At 45.7% G+C, this 27,665-nt stretch overlaps 1 protein-coding gene across 1 annotated transcript; it reads left to right on the top strand.

Annotated features, from left to right (window-relative positions):
- Window positions 1–18,940: 18,940 nt before the first annotated feature.
- On the top strand, window positions 18,941–25,821 carry LOC126537985 (uncharacterized). The gene is made up of 5 exons (XM_050185109.3): window positions 18,941–19,110; window positions 21,131–21,192; window positions 21,285–21,374; window positions 22,146–22,172; window positions 25,664–25,821. The coding sequence occupies exons 1-5, from the start codon at window positions 19,032–19,034 to the stop codon at window positions 25,721–25,723; spliced, it is 318 nt and encodes a 105-aa protein (XP_050041066.2). The 5' UTR covers window positions 18,941–19,031; the 3' UTR covers window positions 25,724–25,821.
- Window positions 25,822–27,665: the final 1,844 nt, after the last annotated feature.

Genomic DNA, 27,665 nt, shown 5'->3' with positions numbered 1-27,665 from the left:
ACATACAGACGGACAGGATGCCGTACATAGTCCACCTTGACGTGGGATGGGATAGAGTCGGCTTCAAAAACTACTTTAACACACTGTGATCGGCCGAAACGATGAATGTCGACTATCCTGGCCGTAGAATTGATGAGCGTCCACAGGTCGCTGTCCGTTATTTCAGGGTCTACATCTGTAATAACTCCAGCGGAAGTCCGTTTTCCGTGAGAGAGATAGGGGCGGACAGGCATACCGGCTAACACTCCAATTTCTTTCAGTTTGTCCACGGACGCCCGAGATTTCACATCTACCGTAGGGATATTCTTCCAAGCGTTGATTCTGACCTCTTGGACTTGTCCCGGAATCAGCTGGTCGAAAAATTGGGACAGCCGCTGTCTGTTGATGGTATTCAAATTAGCCGTCTCCGTTGTGGCTACGAAAGCCACAGAGAACCCGTCAGGTGCGTCAACAATCTCTGTAGGCAACTCCCTCGCTGCTGATGTCCTGCGTAACGCGCCAAGTTTGTCAGCAGTCTTTGTAGTCGACTCACCAGCTGTTGATGTCCGGCGCAACTTCCTTTTCAGGCGGCGCGATTCAACAGGCGTGAAGCTGCTACTTCGGAATCCATCTCAGTCACCGTGGAGTCATCTGCCGAATCTGGAAGCTCCACGTCGGTGACGGCCGTAGCACAGAAGGCATCAACCGGCCGAGCAGCAGCAGGGTCAACTGCGTCGACGGGAATCTGCACGGGACGTGTGCCCGCCATCCCGAAGGATGACGCGATCACTGTGTACACACAATATTAAAAAGCTACAGAAAAGTGGGACAGCCGAAAACACAGACGTTCTCTATCGTCCCTCTATCGCCCCCAATCCTTACACTATGCGCGGGTGCGACTATACGCGTGTGCACCGAAATATCTATGGCCGTATTCAGAAATCTTGTTGTTTGCAAGTGCTCTTTACCACTGGCTGGCCACCTTCGTTGACGAAATGTCCAGCCTCCCCATTAGCTGGAATTCGCTCTCATGTATAATTCTAGCGTGAGATAGTTTTGTAAATACGGGGCCCTGAAGCGTTAACACGCTGTGCAGGGCTTGTAATGCCATCGCATAGGACTCATGGTCTGCCCCTAAGAGCGTTAACAGGGAAATTGCGCCACTTTCAGATTGTGAGCACTACATTGTGAGCATAGTGTTGTCTGGGAACGGTTAAGATAAAAAGCATGTACTATGAATGAGACTGAAATGATTAATGGATCGAGCGTTGCAATACTTTTAGGAAAATTCAGCCAAGAACATAAGATGGTTTGACTAACTTTGGTGGTTGCCTAGTATAGCACCCATCTTGCAAATAGGGCATGAATAAACATATAGTATAGATTACTTAAATATATAGGCAACGGCAGCGGCGAAAATTTAGCTGCAGTGTCCATATATACTGAAAGTAATATGAAAATGAAGAGCTGTCGGCATTAGGCAAAATCGAAGGGGACTTAACTCAGTATCAGTCAGCAGGTAGCTTGCTACAGGACTCACGATATGTCGAAAAGAACTGCTGGAGCCTGGCCACGACTTCACGGCAGCCAACGGACGTACTACGTCCCCATACCACGTTTTCCCGGTCTTTCTCTACCCCATGCATCCCACACGCCGAGGCTTCTCCCTTTTTGCACAACGGCTCCTTCCAAACCCTAACCCGCCAACCATTTTTTCGTTAAAGGGCCCCTCACCAGACTCATAGCAAATTGTGGTTATACGCTGAAAGCTGTTACGTGTCGTCTAGGGAATAGCCGAGATAGAAATATTTTAGTGCCGCGAACCCAAGATTTCAGGAGGCGAGCTCCACTGCATAGCGAGACACTCTACACTCGCCCAGTCATGCCTACGCAAGCGAAACTCCTCCCCTGCGTTCTCCCATACCGGACCTCGAGGATCGCGTGACGCATACATCACCGGCCCCGCCTTAGTTTCTTTTTTCTCCTCGCTCTTCTTTGTCTTTTTGCGGCGCGGCGCACGAGTTGTGATTATATTTGGTTTCGCGCAGCGCACTATATTGCGCGCTGTGCCCGAGGACACATTAGCGATATAATTCAGTGCTACATGAATACTGAGGCAGAACAAGCGGATCGCAGAGCATGATCACGTGATGGAACACGGTAGAAAATGGCACAGTTTCGGCACCTGCGCACGCGACTGCACGACCGCGCGAACAAGCAAACGAAGCGGAGGTACATCTCTCTTACTTCGGTGCGAAGTAAAAAAAAAAGAAAAAAAAAGAGAAACGCACACATTCCCTTTGTGTGTTACATTATTTCTCCAAACTTCAATTCGTCAATTCAAGCAACAGATCACACAAATAACAGATGTTGCCTTGAATAATTCTCGAAGTCGCGTGTCACCACGAGCGACGTGTCACCACGAGTACGGAGGCGCAGCGACGCGAGTACGTCACCGTCCGGCTTGGAGCTCGGTCGCCGCGAGGGAAAGGGAACACGGCATTCGGATTGAAATTTCAGACCATTCCGCGGCGCTAGCGATGTCATTATTTGTAAATACGATCGTTGGTGCGCATTCTATGCTCTGCGCTTGTTAGCTCAAAATGGCCAGACCTGGTGAGGAGCCCTTAAAGGAGCCCGTGTCGCAGAAAATGCGGCGTCGGTGTCCGGCGTTGGACGTCGTTCCGGCATAACAATTTTCGGACCACCCATACCCAGGCCCTCCAAGTGACGCAAGGAATTTGCTGAACTAATTGAATTTCTGAAGCTAAAATACGTGGAAAAGTTGTAACCCACGGCTTACACACAACCTACGGATAGGATATCTCCCGGATTGTAATTTGCATATACGAGTAAACATAATTCTTTTACGCGAAAACTCAAAGAAACCCCTTTTCCTGCGTTTCTACCATTCACAGACTGGCCGCTGCGTCCGCCATTTGCGCGCGCCGACGCGCGCGTGTCTTGGGAAACGCGGAGCGGCTCGCCCCGCTCCTTGCAATACCTCCAGCTGGCGCTCGCCTCCGTCGCATCGCGGCCCACGCAAGAGGCCGCGTTTCTACCAGAAAGCCCACTTTCGTGCATTAAGTTCACGGCCAGCGTTTCTCAGTAAACATTACGGTTACATACGCTCCAGTTGCCGGGAAGCGTGAGAAGCAGTCAAGGAGCTTTGAATGCTATCGCGTTCCACTCTTAAAAGCGAAGCCTAAGCGTCCTCCAAATTTTTGCATTCTTCGTATGCCGGCTCTCTGTACGCCTGCCTTTTTATACGACTTGCAGCAGCGTGGTGTACGGTGGCAGCTGCGTACGCCGTCTAGTTTCTGGCATTCCACAATGCGCTCCCTACCCCATTACCCACCGCGAGCGGACAGGAGGCCGACGACGAAGACGTAGAATGTTAATTAAGGTGTTCCAAGATAGCAGAAAGTTACAACGTGGTGTGTGTAAGATGGTGGTCTAAGTCCAGGAATCCGGCAGATCTACTTCTGCAGCGAAGCCGACCCTGGAGGGATGTGGTTGGCATAACTCTATGGGAAGCATCTTTAAAATGTGGATTGCTGAGCATGGCATGGCATGGCAAGAACTTTATTTTAGTCCAGAGAAACTATGGTCCGAGGGCACAAGACCCCAGGCTAAGTCGGTGGCTCCGCCCACGTAGGCACCGGTAGGCCAAAGGCTTTCCCGATGTCGTGAGCTCTCCGGACGGCCAGGAGTTGATCTTGGAGGACTTCGCTGGATATGCGCCCACTCCAGTCCTCCTCACTATTGAGATCCGAAGCCCTTTGGTTGGGGCACAGCCAGAACATATGATCAAATAGACACGGTGTGTGTCCACAACTTTTACATTCCGCGGGAAAATCCTGGTCAATTTTGTTAAGCACAAAAGGTGTGGGATAAGATTTAGTTTGAATCATTCTTGATGTGACTGCCTGAGCTCGGTTGAGCTTCTGATGGGGGGGAGGAAAAAACCTCCTGCCGTCCCTATAGTGTGAGGTGGTCTCTTGAAAAGTAGTAAGTGGGTCTTTGTAGGAGCCGCAGTCATCCTGGAGCAGTTCCTGATCTGATGTGCGGCATGTGAGATCTCGCACAGCAGAGTGAGTTTGCTGATTAGGATTGCAGCCATTGGGGCTGACCGAGTGGCCCTGATGAGCCGGAAACCAGACTAGGTGTGAGCTATACAGTTGGTCGTAATTATGAGTATTAATACTGTGTATAAGTAACTTGTGTGCTTCCACTGAGACGAAGCCGGCTGAGTAATTCCTAATAGCTGTACGGGAATCGGAGAAAATCGTGGAGCCTCTCCTCATTGTAATTGCAAGTGCTATGCTTGCTTCTTCGGCGGCATGAATGGAGCTCGTTCTTAGTGACGCCGCGCTTATTAATTTGCCGCTCTCATCGACCACGGCAATAGCGTAGCGGTTGCCCGATCCATAACTAGTTGCATCGACAAAAAGAGCTGAGCTGTGTTGTTGGTGCAGTTTACCCAGAATGCATTTGGCCCTGGCGTCTCTTCTGCCCTTGTTGTGGACAGGATGAATATTTCTAGGTATAGGGTCTAGAACTAATCGTCTCTCCACCTCCTTGGGTATATTGAACTTAGAGACGTCTCCTCCTCGAGGCAGTATTCCGACTTCATCTAGAATTTTACACCCTGGCTTAGTGTATTGCTGTGAGGTATTGCTGAGCAATACCTCATTTTTTTGCAAATTTCACGCTAGGTACTTAATCCCAACAATGGTCTCACGCTGTACGTCACGTTTAGTTTAATTCCGCTGGCTGGAGTTTTTTTCCTAGGACACTTTTGTAGACCCCTTTGAGATGCATGGGGTGATGTTTAAAATGCTGATTGCAGCGCAGCGAGAATTCATCCGCTAATTGCACTCTAGTTGCATTTACTCTGTGTCACCCTGGCTTAGTGTATTGCTGTGAGGTATTGCTGAGCAATACCTCATTTTTTTTGCAAATTTCACGCTAGGTACTTAATCCCAACAATGGTCTCACGCTGTACGTCACGTTTAGTTTAATTCCGCTGGCTGGAGTTTTTTTCCTAGGACACTTTTGTAGACCCGTTTGAGATGCATGGGGTGATGTTTAAAATGCTGATTGCAGCGCAGCGAGAATTAATCCGCTAATTGCACTCTAGTTGCATTTACTCTGTGTCTCCCACTACACGTAGTGCCACTTTGGTTTTATTCCGGTGGTTGAATTTTTTTCCTGGGGTGCTTTTGTTCAGCTAGTATGCAGCGAAGCAGCACTACAGGGGCAAAAGATTCGTCCGTCGTTGAATTGACGGGAAAGGGCTCATCGATGATGTTAAAGCTCATGGATTAGAACCTGCAGTGTTGATGTGCAGTCAAAGGTTACACTGACATTCTGCAAGTAGCAGCGGACAGAATGGGATTTGGAATGACATCGATACATCGAAGCCCAGCAGGGCGCGCCATCTTTTCTCAAGTTTCGGCGCATGTAAAATGGTTTATTTTTATTTAGAAAGATAAACACTAGATTCCAGCATAACTCATGCAAGCTAATCAATAGTTCCATTGCATTAATTAGCAGTTAACTAAGTAATTACACAATACAGCTAACTAATAAGACAATGTTTATTAGTGGTCACTAGTTGCTAACGTACTATGCTAAGTTCTCTCGCATTTTATCATCGTCATCATCATAAGATTAATGGAGTGTAAAATCATTAGAGTGGGGCTGAAGATTAATATGCAGAAGACAAAGATAATACTTAGTAGCCTGGCAAGAAAACAATAGTTCAAGATCGCCAGTCAGCCTCTGGAGTCTGTGAAGGAGCCCGTTTACCTAGGTCAATTACTCACTGGAGACCCTGATCATGAGAAGGAAACTTACAGAAGAATAAAAATGGGGTTGAAATGCATACGGCACACATTGCCAGATCCTGACTGGAAGCTTACCACTATAATTGAAAGTAACGGTGTACCATCAATGCATTATACCGGTGCTAACATACGGGCAGAAACTTGGAGGTTGACAAAGAAGCTCAAGAACAAGTCAAGGACTACGCAAGGAGCGATGGAACGAAGAATGCTGGGCCTAACGTTAAGAGGCGGGAACAGAGCCGTGCGGATCAGAGAGCAAACAGGGATAGACGATATTCTAATTAACATTAGTAGAAAAAATCAAGCTGGGCAGGCCATGTAATGCGTAGGATGGATAACCGGTGCACCATTAAAGTGACAGAATGGGAGCCAAGAGAAGAGAAGCGCAGTCGAGGATGGCAGAAAACTAGGTGGGATGATGAAATTAGGAAATTTGTAGGTGCAGGTGGGAATCAGTTGGTGCAGGACAGGGGTAATTGGAGACCGCAGAGAGAGGTCTTCGCCTGCAGTGGACATAAAACAGGCTGCTGCTGCTGAGGCGTTGGGGGCTTCTGAAGAAAACATTTGGGGGTTGGCTCCTCTCTCCCCCTCCCCTCCCCTGGGTCGTTAGAGCCATCCCTGCTCAATAGAAGAGGACAAACAATAGAAGGGAAGTGTGGGCGCTGTCCACACCTTCTAGGCTGCGTGCGCGTCGATTTGTGCTCAACAAAAGTGCACAAACTCGCAGATGCTACTACGGAAATCATGTGAAAAGAAAGTCACAGCTGTGAGGTATGTCTGTTGTGTGTAAAATACAATGGGCAGCAAGTTAGTATGTGTTAATTTTTTTCTCTGCTGTTTTCCGCTGATTATTACTTCGGTGATTTTCCTAAGTTCCTTTTTCTACGTCCTGTCAGGCCACAGCGAAACAGTATGACGTTGATGAAACTTGATTTTAACGATGACAAACACAATTCACTCAGTACGTGCACTAAACAACTTTGGAGGGCGTCGCCTAATAATTTTGTTGCAGCCTTAGCAATGCCTTATGTGTTAATATACAGTGGAATGACGAGGTTGGACATTGCTTTCACTCAACGCATGTGAAAAGCAATAGACGGTAAGGTTTTACCGTCTAATGTCAAGAACAAAAAAAAAAAAGAGAAAACGAAAGAAAGAACATATCAATGCCAACTGTTAAAGTGAGCAAAGAATAAAAATAGCGTCAGCTCAGTGCGGCTATAAAAGGGCTGGTTGGGAGAATTTCCAAACACAACTTTTGGGTGATGCTTGAATTTGGGAGATTGATCAACTCGGCCGAGGTTCAGACGAACAGCTTGAGAAGGTTCGAGAAAGGACGAAAAGTGGGACACATGACCTCACACACCTTTACACACATGTTTCGTTAACAAATATATTCAATTTACTAAATAATACTCGAATGTTCTAGAGTTTGCTTTAATGTGTCCATTGCAATTTTCGACCACACATTGCACGGGGCAATGCGCTTATCAAAGTTAGTAAAGGTGGAGCACTCTGGCGTGAATACCGTGTTCTAAGTGCATAAGTTAACTACGAGTATCGGTTACCGCGTTTATGTTTTGTTTACAGATCGTTATGATGGGGCGAAAAAATGTGCATTTGGTGAGTGGCCCGGTCATTTATGAGCGATAGATTTAAAGACTCTTTGACAGTGGCTGAAACACAATTCACTCACTAAGCGCACTACATGATTTGGGATGTTCTTTAGGAGTATGCCAGCACATGCCCTTTGTTCTTTGCTCGTCCCTGTAGTAAATAGCGCTATTGATATAGAATTCAGGATAGCGTTGCTTACTAATTTTGTTCCATCTTTAACAATGCGTTATGTCTTAACAATTGCTGATACAGTAATGAAATTCGGCATTGCGTTCTGACTTATGCGAAAAAAACTATAACCTGTACGGTAGCATTTACTGGTGCCAACAAACATCATGCAACTACAGATCAGATTGTTTTTCTTTTTTTTTTAGCGTAGCTTTTGTGAATGTATAATTTTGGCGATGTTATGGCTTTTTTTTTAATGAACAACTTGGCTTGAGGAAAACGTTGGCGTCATGGCGACACTAGCTGCTGCTGTTCACTTAGCCGATGCAAGAAATACCCAGACATAGATCTGCCACGGTGAAGAAGTTACTAAAGAAATAATAATAATAATAATATTAAGAAGAATAAAACGTGCGCACAAACCGGAACGCATGTACGTGTAGCGATGGAACTTCCTTTATTCCACCCGCTGGCTTTGTCAGGCCGTTGAAATCTGAATGCCGACCGCTCTTTTTTATCTCATCGGATTCCTTCCCGCTTGGGCATCAGGTAATACGGAAAGCCGCTGCTATAGCTGAGCCAGGGAGTGACAACTCATCGAGCTGGCGTGTCGAGGAAGCGAAGTGGTAGAAAAAAACGCGGCAAGTTTCCTCGAGCGCCTGCGTCGTTTCATGCATCGCGTGTGCAGCTTAACCCTGACAAGACTGTGACAGGAGCGATAGCTGCGTTTGTCGCTTGCCTTGATATCACAGCCTTGATAAATTGCTTGCAGCCAGTTCGAATAACTTATAGCAGGTGGAGATTGAGTGTCAACTTCTCGCATGGATTGGTGGTTACTGCATCACCAAACGTAAAAAAAAAGAAAATGAACAGAATCCGAGGGATGTAGAGATGTGCATGGTTTTCATCGTGCTTGGTTTAACGTTGCATAATTGCAGCTCTATTAGCAATGCTATAATAGTCGCTAAAGGTCACTAAAGAGTCCGACAGCTGGGCCTGACGAATTGCAGGTTGCGCAGGTTTTGTCGAGAGTGTATAATGAACGGCAAATTTTCATTTTACGCATCTTAGCATCGATACACCGAGATCACCTAGACTTGGTTCGAAGAAGGATTGCAGCGAATGTAAAAGTGATGAATTATAAGTCGGCTACGGAATGTTGGAATGATCACTCCAAAAGAGATGTTTTAGCACTGCAATCAGGCTTAAACATTGAAGGTGACCACTGGCCATATACTACATTGCCCTCTCCTTGTGTAATTTAGTGGCTAACAGCGCCATATGCGATAACAGCGTCAATGCACCACGAAGATATAACGCTAATAAGCAAGTGCGAAGGAAACAGTATGATAGCAGCAACCTGTATACAATCCAGTTGGTGACTTTATATATCTATGATATTGAATAATAAATTTTCGTGTGCATTTATAGATCAATTGCAGCCATATTGTTCATCGCGTATATGTATCTCTAGTCATATAGTGTAGCTACAGAGATGGTTCTGCACAAGAATTTTTGCTGCGAAAGGGTGCAGCACAGATAATCCGTGAACTTCCATAGTTTCCGCAGATTCATTGTGTCCCAAAGCAACGATGCATAGCTATAAAAGATGCCTTAGTAGAGGGCTACTGGTCAATTCTGACGATTTGCGGTTTTGTTAACGTGAACCTAAATATAGGTACATGAACGTTTTTTGCATTTCGCCTGCATCAAAAGACCGCTGCCACGAATCGAAGATCGTATTGACACTTTCGCTACCCCTAGAAATGTGATTGCTTTATCTTTTAACATTTTCATCTCAACACGAAGTACAAGCTACGTATACTGAGATGCTTAAGATTATAGCTTGATCACTTGTGTTGCATGGATGTATAGCAGTAATAATTGCTCAGTCAATTTTTTTGCGAAATTCTATGTGAAACTTCAAAGCACCACCCCAAGGAACACGAATGAAAGTAATAGTTTGCTATTTTTATGATAAGTGCTGAGTAAAAAAAAAATCTGAAATATGCAAAACACGCACCTAATGTCTGGTTCCCAACATGTGTAAGTCGTATTATTGTAAAAAATATAGACACGCGCACTTGTTTATCTTTTTCGGGTGACCACTTTTTACCGGCTAACAAATGTTAAACGTTATCGCTCAGCGCAGGACGCGCCTGCATGTATCCAAAGTTTCCCGAATATTGTCGATGGTTCTATCCGGTGTCTGTTGTCACCGAAGCTTCTGCAATCTGATTGTATGAGCAACACGAATTGTGTAGTACTTTCTGCAAGACATTCGGGCACCAGCAATTACTCTAGAACCTTCAATGACTCATGTATAAGAGCAGACGTGCTTAACCCGCAGATCAGATTTCGACGGTCGCCAACCGTGTTCGCCGCTATCGCTGTGCTTTGGCCGCAGCTTGCTTTTGTGGGCAGAAGTTCGCCAAACAAAAGTTAGTTTCGTCATTCCCAGTTTTGTTACTGCATTATTCACTGCAACTACTACGTGACAATATTATGAGGATTTGTTGGCGTCAGTACTAACCATAGTGATGCCCGTACTATGCGGGAAAACAGTGGCTTCGCATATGTGAAACCTGGTAAGTTCTTGTTGCACAGTGGGCATTTGTTTTTACTCCTTGCAGCCGGCACCTGGTTTTTTTTACTGTATTTCTTAGGATTACGAAGCAATGGTCGCTATGTCAGGTAGCATGCACAAGGTTCCTCATACTTGATTATTGCGTTCGGTCAGCTTTTCTGTGCAAACAATCTGTTCTAGTGTACGTTCAACTGGTGCTGGAGCTTCCACATGCTTTGTTCAGTTTCTGTACGATGCCGTGCAGTAATGTGGAGTACTGCATAATAATGTACAGTAATGAATAATGGTCCTTGAAGAGGCAGTGTTCAAAATGTGAGAGATTGCACAGCTAGTCAAGCTTCTGTCGAAGGTTGGTCTGAAATCGACTGCGTGCTGTTGCATGAGTGAAAACCCTACATGACAAGAAGGATTGCTCGTAATAATTTGTACATACGCTGTCGAAGCGCTGATAGATAAGTGTGAGCCACAATGGGGAAAATAAAGCTGCACTTGACATTAGTTGAACGTAGTTATCAATATAACACGCATTCATCAGCACTTACTGTTTTTTTAGACATCGTTAAAACAGCCTATAGATCGGATCGTAAAATCGACAACCCGAGAGGAGCTGCTGTGTCTTCAGTGCTGCGGTCGTTTAAAAATTATGCTGCCGGGTCGCAAAGTACGCATTTAGAGTATATTTATAGAAGAAGTGCTAGGAGCACAGGAGGCTAGCTTCGACGATACCTCCAGTCGAAGTTTTATTTTTAGAGACTCCCCAATCTGCCAAAATTGTTGAATCTCACAAATAGTTAAAGTTAAGTCGTCGTTTCAGACACCGCATGATGCCGCTGGTAGAATTATTCCAAAGGAAATGTTTAACAACGCGTAGAGATCTTCGATAATATTGATCGATCTTTATAGGTGCGTTAACGAAAAAAATACGGGAAACTCACCTCACAATGACTGTCAATAGTAATGCGATTAGCATTCGAGAAATGTAGCGGCACACCATACTTCTGAAAGTAACGTTTGCTTAACATCTGTAGTGGTCATTCTGAGCCTTCCGTTGCCTGGGTTATATGCAACATGCTCATCGTAGCACCTTGCTACGACACTCGCTTGTCAAGGTCACCCATGAGTATCGCGGCATGATGCCTGTACGATGCCGACGCAGTGACGATGATAGAATGACGAAGGAATGACGTCGATGAAACGCAAAGCCGGTACGACGACGACAACGTGACGATTCCTAAATGTCGACGACTTTATATCGGCGATGACATGAGGACAACGAGATGACCACGAGTGTGTGACTACAATGGCGTGATGGTGTCACCGGTAGGACAAGCGGATCACGAAGCTGCAATAACATGATGGAACGACGGCATGACGATGACGGTACGACAACGGTTACATGACAGCGATGGTCCGACGCCGACACAATGAGGACAATGGCAGGACAATGGCGGCAAAATGACGAACGAATGACGACAGCATGACTGCGATATGACGAAGAAGAAACGATGTCGATGAATTGACGATGGTAGTATGGCGACGACGACATGATGACAATAAGATGGTGTTATTGAAGTGACGACAATGGTAAAGCAACAGCGTGATGACGAGGGAAAGACGACAATAGTAGGCTAACGATTGTGTGACGACGATCAAGCGACGATTTCAGCATGGCGAGAGTCAGATGATGAAGCTGTAGTGACAACTATGGACCGAACACGATGACATCACGGTGGCGTGAGAACAATTGCACGACGACTCCACGACGACGATGGCATGACGATAGTCGCATGACGATGTTAGAATGGCGACGATGGAACAACCGCGACGGCATCACAACGATGGTATGACAACGAATGCATGACGACGACTGTATTTCGACGACACAATGACGACGATGGCCTGGAACGGCTATGAGGGCAAGGCGATGACGACGATTGCAGGAAGACAATAGCGCACAGACGACTGTATCACAAAGACTGTAGATAAAGCTGTAGTTATGACGATGAAATGACCGCGAACCACACGACGGCAGCACGACGGCGGTGTGACAACAAATGCATAACGACTCTGTAACAACGATAGCATGATGACGATGGCATGAAGATAGTCGGAGGACAAAGCTGGAATGACGACGATTCAACGAAGCATCACGACTACGAGCACGTATCTAATGGCCGAAGCTATTAGACAACTTGGGCCACTGGGTCGGCGTAGTAGGCGTGACGGCGACGGCATGACGAAAGTAGAATCACGAAGCTGGAAGGACGAGAATGGATTTACCACGACGGCATCACGAGAATCAGCATATATCTTGTGGGCCAAGCTGGTATAGGCAGTTTGGGCCACTGGATCCGCGTAAGGGGCTAGATAGATAGATAGGCTCAAACAGGCTGAAGTAGGCAAATAACGGTTTAAATTAATGTTCTGATGATGATAATGATAGTTAACAATACCTGTAAAGTATGCAGTCCTTTCAATTTCTTCCCAGCTTTTTTTAAACCGAGACAACGCCATTGCCAGCGAACTTTAGGGCGCGTTTGAGAGCGCAACTCTAGTCGCCCGTTCCTGCGGCGATCGCCGGCCTCAGTGGCGTCGGTGGCTTAACCGAGCGAACAAGCACAGTGAAAAATGAAAGCGCGAAAGCAAAGCGGGATATGAAAGACGCGAGCCACGATTGGCGGACACCAATGAGAGCGATGTGAAGTGAAGTGCGTGCGGAAAACTCTGGTGTCATGCGGACCTGCCCAGCTGCTCAATGCGAAGTCGGAATTGGTCTCGGCCGCACATCTCGTTTCGTAATATCGTCTACTCGGGTCAGCTCTCGCTCGCGCTGGTTTGGTTTGCTTGATTTGTCTCGTCCGCGCTTGTTTCGATTGTGATGGTTTGAGTTTGTTTTGTAACCTTGATTGTATGCACGACGGGAATCGTGGAGTACTTTCTGGAAGCCACCCACAACCAGCGATTACACTGGAATTTTCGAAGAGTCCTGTATGAAAGTCGACGCGCTGGACCCGCAGATGAGATTTTCGACGATCACCGACTCTGCTACATGTCTGTATCAAATTCTTTGCCTCGGTATTGGCGGCGAGCTCCACCACTGGAAAAGCTGGCACCACCGCCGGCGTGACGTGGCATGAGGGATCACGTGGACACAGCGGCCGCGTCGGCTGCTTCGGAAGCGCCGAAGCGAGCTGAAAACGAAAGTTTCAAGACCCACCTGCGCCGCGGTTCTGATTATGTGGTGAGGCTTTACCGCCTTGAATGTCAACTTGACAACATCTGAAATTACTATTATAGGTAGTGGCTGCCTTTGGAGGCGTGCAGCATGGTAGGCTACTGCTCGGTGCCGCAGTGCCGGACGTACGCAACGGAGCCCGGTGTCAACCTTATTCACACGTAGCCGCAGGGCAAGGAGCTGCGTGAAGCTTGGCTGGCGAAACTTAGAACCGGCAGACAGCCATCGGCTACAACACGGGCATGCAGCAAGCACACACGCGAGGAAGATTTCAGCTACGGCGCCGGAACTGCGCGAGGTTCGGTGAGCAGCAGAAAACGCGCACCGAGGCGCTCGCCTGCTCCCGCTGCCCGACTAATGTCAGGACGGTTTGGTCTATAAACTTGTTGATGCTAGGTATTGGCAAGTTCACTGGAACGGAAAGGGAGCGGTAAGACTCACATTAAAGAAAGACATGGCATATGGCCATGTTTGTGTTAAGAATTAAAGCGCTGGATTACAAAAAAGAAGCAGAGGCAAATCGCACGCTGAGAAGACCGATAAACATACAGTGCGACGCAACTTGAGAAATAATATTGAAATGTCCAAGAATTTAGAAGACAAATAAAAAAAGGTTGAATCCTTGCGACGGCTCATCACAGTGGCCGTAGGCGTCGAGTCTCTATAACGAAATTATTTTTGAACAGTTCTGATAGCGACCACGCAACAATGGTTGCTAGTGTAGCCTCAAATGCTCATATGCTGTGGCCTAAAGCTCACGGCACGGTGGGAAAACGCGCTCACAGCGAAAGCAAAACATTGTGCGCGGACATGCATGCAGATGCGCAGTCGGTCGCTGCGAACCCATGCGATCGCTGCATTGAGGCTTTATTCTGTTATGCCCCATTTGGTTATACAGACAGCCTACTGTAAGAACATATTTCACATAGTTTACTTTCAGCGTTTGCCTACCTTTCACGCAAGAAGCCGGTTCGGGAGATCCTATCGCGGTGACCGCGCGTAATGGCGTTCGCTGTACGTATTCGGTAAAGAGATAGCGTCTGTAAACCATTCTGTGCTTTAAGTTTGCCCAAGATTACTATATCGACAGTCAAAAACTTCCTTCGTTTTGAGAGTACCTACATAAATGTCCAGGAGGGCAGCCGCGTGGTGTTTTTATTTACCGGCGTAAGCGAAACCTATGAGGAGCGCACCGCGTGATCCCTCATACTACGCAAGGGCGGCGCTTCCGACAGATGGAGACTCCGTAACTCCTCGCCGCCAATATCGCGAAATGAAAACACATATAGAGAGGTGCTCAAATTTCGCATCAGTGAGTATCGTAATCGTCGGTGAATTTTTCATAGCAAAGTAAAAAATTATGGCTCACTCCCGTAATCGAGAGTATATGTAACATGAGATGGCTACCTGCAAATCATATCGGCTGGAGATCATACTAGCCACAATATTAACATGGGTATAGTGCCTGTTCACAACGGCACACCGCGCCACATCGCACCACACCACAGCACACAGAACTGTTTTTACCTGAACCTCATTTCAAGTGTCGTCTCGGTCAAACAGCCTAGCGTGGCGCACCGGACCCTGCCAGCTTGGCCACTCAATGTGGCGCCATCTCTCGAGCCGGAGCAAAACTCGCGCCGTGGAACTCACGGACCGCTGGCGTTGAACAAGCCACCCTGTCTCAGCGCTAAAAGGTGACAATCAAGTGTATGGTGTCCTGTATCTGCCATTTGAACGTCGCCTATAGGAAAGGACAAATAAAATTTTAGCGTGCTAGAAGTTACAGCTTGAGTGATATTGTGAACCAATATTAGGAAGAACTTGAAAGTAATATTTTTGTAACTTCTTTGGGAAATAACTAGCGTATTTAATGCGGTCCTGTAATGTGGTCCTACGGGCCATAGAGACCGCATTTTTTAAAGCTTTGACTGGTTGCCACAGATGATATCGTTTTGTTCCCGCAACTTGCCCGGATAACGGCTCTGGCTCGCGCTTTGAAACGATCGAAATGTATAGAAGTACATAAACGTAAGAACGTGTAAAAACGCTTAATTCCAATAGATATAATGGTGCGAAATCAATGACGTAAAGGCACGCATCCCGCGTTCCATGGCTCTGCGCAGCATAGCGGAAAGCTCAAAGGCGAGGAGTGTAACTTATGAATAATTTTGACCGTTTAAACACTCCTTTGCTCCTGGAATTCGCGACTTGGCGCTACTGGAATGCCGTGCGAACGTGTCACAGGCTTGTCATTGGCTTGACTTTTTCACAGCGTTTAGGGCAGCGTGTATACGCTCCCCTTGCGAATGAATCAACGGCCAGACGCATCAGATTGCCCTTATACATTTTTCATGATGCTTAGTTAGCGCATTTTGCATAACTGAGCTCCTGGTGACTGCGCTTTATTGTGTGCTTCAGTGACAACCTCGTACGCCTCCATCAGTACAGGCTGTTAGAGTTGCTCAGTAACTACCTCGTTAGCTTCTTGTCCATAATTTTAATTGCGTTCTTGAGCTTTGCTCAACGAAGAGCTCATTACCATATAATTTCTGGCCTGAATAAATATTTTCTTGCCTTCTGGTTCATGCTGTCGAAATGTACAGTCGGCGTCACCCTTGCTGCCGGGGCGCCCAGGAACCAGCCAGCTACGTATAATGGTAGTCGCTGGGCAAAAACGCGCCAAGCAGCTATCGTGAGAGGTCAGGCCCAGCAGGTAGCGTTAGACGTCGCTGGCTGCCTCAGGGGCGTCCCGGTGGACGCCGCTCCCGCGGTCTACATAAGTGTGACGCCGAATGTACTAACTCTTCTTCCATGGGTAATACACATTGCGATGCCAAGTATACTTGCGAACCTATCTGTGACTATTTTCACTGTTTTATGGCACTCAAGGGCTACAGGACCTATAATAACCTAGGTAGGTTCGAAGATAAATGATCCTGTCTTTTTCTTTTTTTTGTATGCGTGGCACATATTTTTTGCGGTGAACAAAGGGATATGATTCCTCTAAAGCTCGTGTAAAGCTTGAGAACAGTGAAATATTGCACGTCAAAGACCACGAATAACCCTCACGCTTTTATTTTTATACGCGAATATCTGCCATATCGTGGCCCCCATCTCAGCCAAATATGAGTTCGCTGCCGCATTCTGGTGGTCCAACGAGGTAGCGAGCAAACCTTCTACGCTGTCCGTAAAACACTTGTGTTGATTGCTTGTGTAAAAAATTCACGTCAAAGGCTGTAATTGTTCCACACACTTCAGACTTCAGCAGCACATTACATCAAATGACCCGGATTTCCCGGAAGTTAAAGTTTTTTTTACCAGATCTAGTTGTGCCAGGACACCGGCACACTTGCGTACGTCAATTGTAACACTTTCTAGTGCTGTATTAAGTCTGTTAAAGAGAAAGCCGTGAGTCACCTACGCACTTCTTCGCGCTCATCAGCCATAATTTGGACCCTTTTCCACCAAATAAGGTTTCGCTGTCACTCACAGTTCTCCTATAGGGGTGCGGCGAAACCTTCGCGGTTCGTATAACATTCGCATAACGATTCGTAGCTGTTCAATAAGTAATTTACTGAAAGGATTAAACTATCCCACACACTTCAAAAGTTGCACACACGCCACCAATGTCATTGCCCATATTTCCCCTAATTTTGTTGCTCCAGGAATGCTTCGGATAATTTGTACACGCTTCATGCCGTGTGTGAAACCAGGAAGCAAACAACTTTTCAGTAAATAATTGCAAAGTCCGCAACTATTGCACAAACCTTGAACTTTTGCAGCACATTCATCCTAAATATGCTCCTTCCACTATCCTGCTCTTGTCCTCTCGTCTTATAAACCACGTTTATAGGCTTCAAGCGACAGCGCTTACTTTCTTTTCAGTTTCTTCCTCTATATCCAGCTGCCACCTAAAACGACCGCACGTGACGTCACCCTACTAACCTGTTAAAATTAACCTGCCGAGGATGACAAGGCCACCTTTGGCGAAGCTAACTCCCCAAAACTCGTGTTTCCACCAAATATAAACGCGGTGCCGCATTTAGTTTTCTCGGGACACTAGAAAACGTTGCATTTATTGACAGTGTAACGCTTTCGGTCACTTGCATACTGAAAGTGTACAGACTTACAGACACCGTTTAAACTTTGTCGGAACCTCATCCATAACATGACCCTTATTTTTTTCCGGATGGTAACTAGCTGCCACATTCAGCTGCTGCAGGAAACCGAGAACATATTATACTCGGTTCGGAAAAATTGCTTCTAAGGCTCTCTAACGCATGTATAAGTGATTTCTGCAAGGACTGCACTCGACCTAAAGAGTTTAGCAATTGAGGAAACATCATGCGAACCATGCCCATGACTTCTAGGAGCTATGTTTAGCTTTCCTACGACATTAGCTGAAGAAAAGCCCACACTTGGTATATCACATATTAGAAAGAAATATAAAAAACAACGAAAATTTACTTACTGGTAATTCCCATAATAAAAGCACATACCTTGAATGTTCACTGCACAACACAATTGAATTACGAGCACGATGGTGGAATCGAACCTTGGTACTAAGCACAGAAGCCCGATGCCCTAGCGATTAGGTCACAACCACATTTTTGTTTAGTACCTGCCACGACTGCACGTATACTTCTGCCGCACACACGCCAACTAGCTGTTTGAAATGATCACCGTGTGGTCGCATTGCGAAGCAGAGGCGTGCAAGCACACATGCGAGCGCGCCAGTTTCCTTCAGCACAAAGACGTAGGAATGAAACGGGCAAAGTTACGGCGTTTGATTAACCTCTTCACGAAAGTTTCGCTTCAAATAGATTCCAAGATGCGCGTTGGACCTGCGTAGCTTTTTTTCACCTGAAGTTGATGCGCATCAGGTGGCCCCATATAATCTTTTATCGCTTGAATATCTGCCAGTACTTTGCGCACAATATATCGCTAGTTGCGTCCAAATTTAAACTCGATGCATCACTGAGCCCCCAAGGACGCCGGGAAAACACGTGCTAGTGCTATACGTACGCTATTGCAATGACAGGAAACAGGCTCTCCCGAGAAAGATTACTGCTGACGCAGGAGGTGAAACGTCACGATCACCTGGGAGACGCGTCTCTCTTGAGCCTCATCAGATCGGGGCAAAAAGTGCGTGACAGGAGTGATTAAGACGCGTCAAAAAACTGCAACTATGTAGGGCGTCATATTCGGTCAAATTGTGCAGTGCGCGTTCTTTCAACGTTAAAAGTTTCCCGTTGCGTACCCGTCTTGTGGTCCAGAAACAAAGAGGGGGATTCGGTTTTCCGATGGTTTCTCGTGCTGTTACCCGTTATATTACGTTCAGAGGCGTTTAAGAGAGAGGCGTTTGCACTGTTGCGGATAGATAGTTTAGCGACGAGTGGGAAAGGCGGAAAGGCTCGTCAGTTTCACGCTTGGCGGGGTGCTACGCGCCATGGTCAAGGCCACTCGAGAGGCGACGTGCTTATATAGCCGGGCACGCGACGGTTGTTCCACTGAGCCGTTCGCTGCACCACTCCTTCGGCTGCTCTGCGACTTTGTTGTTGTCTCCTAGCAGACATCCTCCGACCTTAAAATGAAGGTTCTGCTCATCTGCGGACTCGTCCTCGCCGGAGCTTTCCTCGCTGAGGCTGCCAGTGGTAGGGAACTGTGCGGTAAGCAATGCATCAGCATCATCATTGTCGTATAAAATTTATTTATTATACTTATTATTAAGAGAGAGAGAGAGAGAAAATCTTAACTGGCAGAAAAGTAAGGAGGTCGGCCTCTGCGAAATGCCTATGGCTTGCTACTCCCCGCTGGGAAAGGTGTTTGGGGGGAAAAGAGAGATAAGTTATGAGGAAAAAAGCGGGTAATATAACGAAGGTCATGATGAGAACTGCACATTAAACTGTTTCTGTGCAACGCGTACGTTCACACTTCGCAATACATGTGTCTCCGCGGGCGCAGAGCGAGGCTACTGCAGCATAGCCAGGAGTCTTGGGGATTAACGTGCAGCTGGGGGCTTTAATATGGATGGGGACATTATGGAACTCAGATAGTCAACGGTACCTAACGAAAGCCTGGTTTGCGGGGATCGTAATGTTTTTCTGGCACGGTGTTCGCATTGCTGAGCGCGTATTTCGCTATGCTGTCTCAATACTTTTTTTTCTTCCATAGGTATCAGACACTTAGTGAAAATACTTAAAAATATACTTTGCTATCTCTTTTTCATGTTGCATTACCGTGTTTGGCATATGCTGCATGGGCACCTTTCGAGTAGCGAGAAAAGGTCATATAGGTGCGCCGACACTACCTCTAGTGTCCCTCAACCCCCTGGCTCTAAAAATTAAGCCAGCAATACAAGCCACCTACAAGCTCTGAGCGTGAGCTAAACACCGTTCCTCTGGCTTCCTTATTGTGACAGAAATACGGCTCAAAATATCCGGTTCACGTGGTCTTACAAGAATTGAACGGTCCGGATCTATATCGATAGAAAAAGGATTCGTATGTGCCCCTGACATCGTCTTTTGAAAACGACAATTTGATGTCGCTCGCTCTCCCATCGTATATGAATGTTCATAATGTCTACATGATTCGGACTAAGAGTCGTTAAGAAATAAAGTTCATCTATTTCTCTCATCCCAACAATGTTGCGATCATTTAAAACTTCACAATAATCTGCATCACAAAGTTAGAATTGCGGTGACTTCCGCGCGGAAATTCCACTGGAATACTTACACAAGTTTTTTGCAACGGTGAGGAACTTTAGTTTTCAATTGGCCTGACTAACGCGATGCTTGCTGCATCAGGCGCCTTTCTTTCTTTCTTTCTTTCTTTTTTTCTTTCTTTCTTTCTTTCTCTCTCTTTCTTTCTTTCTTCCTTTCTTTAACGCAAATAGTGCTGCTATTTTTCTGGTGTCAACTTCAAACGTAGTCAGTTATGCTCTGACCACTGGAGAGGCATAACGTTTTGGATATATAGTTGCGGGATATTTGCAGAGTCTAGCGCAACGTTCACGATAGCGTATATTCACCTAAAAATCCTGCGTCGCTTTGTTCATAAGAATAACCAACCTTGTCGATGTCGCCATAGTCCCGCCAACGTGACAATATTATGAACTACGTAAAAAAAAATCGGTCGTTTAAGCTTGTGTATTTTACCTTTGTAATAATAACTTCCTTTCATTCCTCATCTCTCCTACGTTATAAAACCTATTATGTCGTTCTACTTTATTTGTTTCCGTTTTTATATTTGCATGGTATGCGTAGCTTTGTCGCTTACATTTATGTAGCAATTGAAAGCAGCTGATTCTGATTTCGAGCTTTAGTACTGATTGTAAATATCTACAAGTCATCGAAAGGCAATACGGTGGCTCGGAAAAGAGGTTGCGCACTGATACGATGTCGTACATGATTCTTGTGCTGCAATAATTGACTTGACCTAGATGGGCAAAATGCAGAAAAATATTGAACAACAGGAGTGTGAGAATTCTCTTCTAGTTTACAAAATTTCGTAGAATGTCGTAAGTATATATTTTGCTTCGTGAAAACATTACAACCATTACAACCATTACAAACATTACAACTACCATGGTCGAAGACTTCATTGAATAAATAAAGACACCCAAGAGGCGGGCTACTCCCTTCACTAGGCACGTGATATGCCTAACGTAAGGCTTTATTTTTTTTCCAGGTCTGAGCAATGACGAAATCAAGGGAGTTCTAAGCTGCATGACAGACAGCGCACCCCCGGAGGTACACCTCACTCACTCAATCACTGAATGAATGAATGAATGAATGAATGACTTTTTGTCTTTTGGTCACCGGAACATTGACTCTGAATGCAGGTGAAGCCAAAAGCGTTGGAGATGCTCGGCGAGAAAGGAGACAAAGCGGTTGACCTTATTAAGGCCAAATGCGAGACGGATATGGACTTTGTGAGTGCACGCGCATGAAGTTCTCAGGCGTCAAAAGTTCAGTTTGTTTGGAGACTAGCCCGCAGATTTTAGTGCCGAGGTTGTGCTTTTTCGTAAGCTCAGAAAGGGGACCCGTGTGTTCTTGTTGAAAAATGCGAAAGTCACTTCCGCAGATGTACTTGGAAGAATTTAGCTTTTGTTCTCGGCGTATATACTTAACGTGTGCACTTTACATTGAAAACTGAATATAGGGTCTTTACTGATGAGGATAGGTATGCTTTTTCTAATGAAAATTGTGTCTAAGCTGTCATATGTTCTAAACAAAAATGTTTGCAGCATCTTTTCACAACCAGAGTAACGAAAGAGTGGCGAGAAACAAAGGAACCTCGACAAGGGAGCCTGTTGTCCCTTTTGTCCCCTTTGTTGCGTAAAGGTCTCGTGTGCCTACCGAGTGCAGATGCTTTAGTGAGAGTGCTAATTACCAGTCAACACAGTGGCCATTATATAAGTAGCCATTGTTTTGTGTAGGGTAGTTACGCGAGCTGGATGTACATCAGCCAAGGAGTAATACCAGCCTTATTGTTGCTTTCGAAGTGATCATTCGACATGCTTCAGGAATATGCAAGATACGAGCGCGTGTATTTAAGAAATCCGGCACATGTAAATTGAAGCATCATGCCCTATATTGACCGAGGTGTTCTGTTGAACATTAAGGATAACATAAATCAGCGTTATTTAAGGGTTAACTAACGCAACTAATAAAGCTGAATCTGCTTTTTTTTCATCATGCAGGGCGAGATGATCAGCACTGTGTTTTCGGTAAGTGCACATCCCTTATTACCTAAATTCATTATTTTTGTTAGAAGATAGGTTCTTTTTCTGCAGTAAAACATTGAAACATTGAAACAGTGAATTTATTGTGTGTTGGTGAATCGCAAATCACCCTCCTGCTGGCAATAGCACCTTCGGTCAACATCGCAGCAGGCTTTTGCTTTCCCGTGTCGCTATAAAGAAAGGTTGGAGAAACAACGGAGGAAGTGATGTTGCTGAAAAAGCATTTGTAGTTTGTTGTGTTCTCAGATTATAGCAGAAAGGTATAGGTAAGAAATATTGTGAGAGCAGCTTTTTTTCTTATTTGTGAAACTAATTTAACACGGCAGGCAAGCCTGGAGTGATAATAATCAATCAATTAATTAATTAATCAAATTTGCTTAAAGAAGTGCCCAGGAACAACCTCGAGGGTCTTGGTGCTGGAGCACTCGGCAAAACAACGCACAGGAAAAACAGTCCAATCCCACACACACATACGCACGCACGCACACATAAAAAAATTTAATACGTTCGCGAATACAGATTTTAACACAGCATAAAATGTGCACATCAAGAGAATACAAAGCAAAAATGGAGAAAAGGGAAAGGATTACAGAATGACGGAACACACAATCAATATGAGAGTTCTTGCTCCCTTACTGAAATTCCTCTGCAACTGCCGTCAGGAAGATAGTAAAATAAGGTGTGGAGATATCCAGGCACTACGAATGGGCGTTATATGTCGCCTGCACTCTAGATATAGGGTCACAAAAGTCGGAAGGCTGGAAGGCGCGCTGCTTCCTCGTGCTTTCCTGCGGAATGTAAAAACGCACATTAGAAAGCAAGTGCGAGCAGTGGACTTTTCCATGCATTCATTTGTGGAGAAAAAGAATATGTTATTTGTTGCGTCTCCAGGTGAGGGTAGGTAACGTCGAGAGCCTGTATTAGCTATATGGCGATAAAAGGCTTTTGACAGAATCGATGTTTATATATAGATGTGAACTTTTTTTTGCACACTTTCGAGAAGTTCACAATTTGACCCCAAACAACGGAGGCTTACTCAGGAACTGGAAGGCATACGCTCTTGTGAAAGTTACAAGTGGCCTAGGTTGTTTGAAGTCTATTGTCACCCGACATACTGTGCAGAGCGATCGAAGGGCACACTGCCTCGTCTGTTGAACGTGGGGCGAGAAACTCAGAGGGCTACGGGAGTACACACCGAGGTCCTTTGTTTGCCGAGATTTTTTGAGGAGAACGTCTTTAACGCTATAGGGAAATAAGGTCCTATTAGTATTCCGCCTGAAGTTTGCATTTTCGTTTTTGATGCGTTCTTGATCAGCTTGTGTCCAGCGAACCATGACGCAAAATTCGAAATGTCCTTCTGAAGAGCGGCGCAATCATCAACATTTTTTTTCACTTGGAAAAGTTTCGCGTCGTCAGCATATAACAAAACTTAAGAGTTTTGAATGACTGCCGAAACGTCGTTTATTAATAAAGATCGAGAAAAGAAGAGGGCCCAGGACAGATTCTTGAGGAATGCCACTTGTAACCTGTCAAAGTTCTGACGACTGACCATTTACGCTAACGTAGCAGTACCGGTCGCGTAAGTAGCTTCATATCAGTGCTGTGACAGAGTGGTGCAGATCAAGTTGTTTCAACTTTTGAAGGAGTATATTGTGGCATACAATATCAAACGCCTTACTGGGGTCAAAATAAATGACATCCAGCTGTCCTTCCGTGTAGATTGTTTGAGAGGCATGCGTCCTGAACGTAACGAGGTTGGTAGTTGCGGAGCGTCGCGATAGCACACCATGCTGCTGAGGAATGATAGTATTTTTAATAGAGGATGAAATTATTGAGTGCAGAGTTGACTCGAATAATTCAGATGTTGCGCATAGGAGAGCAATAGGCCTGTAATTACACGCAGCAGTTTTTACACCTGACTTAAAGACGGGGACGGCTCGCGCTGTTTTTCAAGCCTTTAGGAATGTGTTCGTCTTTGAAGCAGAATCAAAAAAGCACCGCTTATGCACCCCGTACACATGGTAAACCAGCGAAGCTGAAATGTGCGGGCCCAGTGTTTATGTAGACGTCGACGTTGTCGCTTCTCTGCCTCGAGGGCCTGAACCGCCGGATTCTCGGACCGACGTCGCCGCTGGCGATCGCTCGGGCGCCGCGTCGGCGGCGTAACGTTGGCGCTTTAGCTCCGCTTCGCGAACTAGCTCGGCCGCACGAGCTGCAGCATTGGCCGCTTGCGCTCCGCATGGCGGCTCCGATCTTCTGCCGAGGCGTTGGCGCGACGCCGACGAGATCTCTCCCGCTCCTGCTTTCGGCCCTGTTGCTCCTAGGCCAGCTGCTCCTCGGCAAAACGAACGATGCGCGGCGATCCCAGTGCGAAGTCGGAGAGAGACTGCTGCGCGCGCGCTCTGCTGCGAGAGAGAAACGACGTGATCAGCAATGGTTCGATCGTCGTCGTCTTACACAGCTGGCTCCGTCTGCCGCTCATTATTCCAGCGTAGAATTTCACTTTTATTCTGTCATCGTAATGGGTAGGCCGCGTTTACGGGGGTATGAGCCATTGCTTTAGGGGGTATGAGCTTACAGGTGTTTCTGTGGTCGGACCACGAGTGCTTCGCCTAGGCATATACAGCTTCGCTGTAAAACACAAGTAAGCACTGGCACAAGCAAGGCCACGTACGTCTTTATCAAAGCAGGTGGAATGTCATCAAGACTACACAAGAAATACGGTTTTAGGCTTCTTATGCTCTTAAAGGCAAGTCCCTCGGAGACCGATAGACTTGAGTCCAGGGAACGGTGACTGGAAAGCTCACTAACTCCGTCACTGTACCTTTCACCGTACACAGATCCGAAGTGCAGGGCGAAGGCGACCGCGACCTCTGGAACAGGTTGGCTGTCCCCGCTAAGTAGATATATATCTTGTTTCTTATTGTTGGATGACTGTACGCGAACGTGTCTCCAGAAAGATATTGAATCTTCAGAAGTAGTAGCTTCCAGATGTGCTATATAGATGGAATGGTCACGCTTGTAAGGACGTTTAGAGAGTGCCCTGTACATTTAAAATCTATGTGCCAGTGTTCCTGATTTGTACGGTGTGCCTTTCTGTGAATAATAATAATAATAATAATAATAATAATAATAATAATAATAATAATAATAATAATAATAATAATAATAATAATAATAATAATAATAATAATAATAATAATAATAATAATAATAATAATAATAATAATAATAACAATAATAATAATAATAATAATAATAATAATAATAATGAAATTAGAAAATCAAATACTAACAGCTTTATGCGGTGAGCCCCAAGATGCAGCTGGCGGCCCGCCATATGAACACTTTAAAAGGGGGATTGATTGAACAACGTCTTGTGTAGCTGCAATCTTGAGAAACGCTGAAAGAAGGCTATGGGCACCACTAATGTGGAAATGCGTCGGTATTTTGTATTTTTTGCCTTTTTTTCGCAGGAGACTGTGGCGACTGGCATTAAGGCGGCCTACGCTCAGTGCAAGCCTGCCTCCCGCTAGCAATCGAGCCATTGGAGTCCTGCTTCGAAAGCGGACCACACGGCTCTTGTAGAACAGTTGCATGCCAGCAAAAAAATAAATACTAGTTAAAGCAGGCATTCCTGATTTCTTTTTTCTTACTCCCTATATGACATGAGAATCACGCTGCGCATGACACGCAAGGAACTTGAGGGATGTTGGGCGTTCCTGTGGCTTGCCAAAATACGTACTATGGATCTTCCAGACAGTCATGTAAAATTTACGTGGAATAGCATCACCAAAACAGGAGTGATACGCTGAAAGATTCTCGCGCGGTTAGGCCAAATGTGTCGGAGCTGCGCTGTTTAAGGCCAACAATCTAGTAATTGCAAGTGGATCCAACTGCACATTCTCTTTGCGTGGTCCCTCACTTGTGCACATAGTATTCGCAAAGCACATCTTACGCCAGAACTGTGCGTAAGAGGTACTCGCAGCCAATCGTTACGTTGGACATTGGCGAAGGCAGATGGACAATAGCAAGCAGCTCTTACCAAGGTAAAGCTTCGTGAGTTCAGATCCTGAGTATTTATTCTTCCAATCAGGTGCTTCAGAAACGCCTGCGGCAGACACTGAAATGACTAGACTCAGCTGGAATGCGTGTATAGGCGGATGTCGCTTGCTGAGAACTGAGATTGAGAAAATGGCTACACAGCCAAAATTAGGTTCGTTAAATGACGTTTCAAAAGGCGTTGGCATACAAGCAAGGTAGGCTTTGGCATGGGTAACCACGGCACCGTGTATCGAACTTTGCATTTGGCGGGAACATGAATCAGTAACTGACACTTAATTGCCACCCTACCCCTACTAGGAATAAATGTAATAAAGCTCGTCTGCTTGCGCGCACTCTCATTTCAGGAGCACAAGCCAATCTTTTCGACAAGGCTGCTTTCGCTGTCAAGCGAGATTATAGATAGAAATGTATTGCAAAAATCGTGGCTTTTGTTAATGTGGAGAGCTCGATGAATGCATACGGGCTGATTGACCCCTGTTCCCCATTATGACGTGTTATTTGAGAGAACAGCTTACAATCACTTTACCGACAGTGCACTTCTATATGTCAAGAAGGCGCGCACTCTAAAATTTTGTGCTAGCACAACCTTTTATTATCGTAGGCGCCAGCCAGCAAGCATATTAAGGGCACGCCTTCTTCACATTTGTCAGCGCATTGTAGTTCAGGTTGTTGGAGGCTTTTTTCTGAAAGTACACACTTCACAATTAGGAACTATAATCAGTAAGCACTTATACATCACCGAGAGCCTCCAGATAAAAAAAAAAAAACACCGAACTTTGCATTTCCGTTCCAACTATCATCATGGTTGACTGCAAAAGCAGTCTTTTCTAAATATTTAACCTATGCTCGTAGAGACACTAGGTGCATGCAAGCAGACAAGCTTTATATATTTATTCGTAACAGAGGTGGCCAGCAGTTAGTTTAGCACTGACTCCGCGTCCTCATTTTCGTCTGTGTCACAATTTATTTTGCGCTGCCGTCAGAATAAAGTCGAACGAACTCGCCCAGGTTCACATAAAACGTCTTTCCTTTTGTTTAAGCTCCTTGCCATGGCGACGTGCGCCAAGTGGCTGAAGGCGCTATTTGCCACACGCATAGCTCATTTCCTTTCGTAAGGATGACGGTAGTGCTTCCTACAGCAGACTGCAGCAGCCTCCTCATCTGACTGTTGTTCTGCTTGCTTATGGAACCTTGTCGTTGACTACCTTAATTTACGTGCAACGCGCTCTATGCCAAGGAACGAGTCATCCTGAACAACTGCAGCTACTGCATTGCGCATGTTAGCAGACATCATAGTCATGGATTGGTCGTTGTAATGAGACCGCTTTAGTTCGCAGCTTTAACAACGTTGGCGTTTCCGACTTAATATTGCATCCTACGCAAAATGCCCCACACGCCCAAGCAAACTGAATC

This window comes from Dermacentor andersoni, chromosome 4 (assembly GCF_023375885.2).
Source record: "Dermacentor andersoni chromosome 4, qqDerAnde1_hic_scaffold, whole genome shotgun sequence".
Lineage (NCBI taxonomy): Eukaryota > Metazoa > Arthropoda > Arachnida > Ixodida > Ixodidae > Dermacentor > Dermacentor andersoni.
Note: the sequence above shows the minus strand (reverse complement) of the source record. Positions and strands in the feature narration are given on the sequence as shown.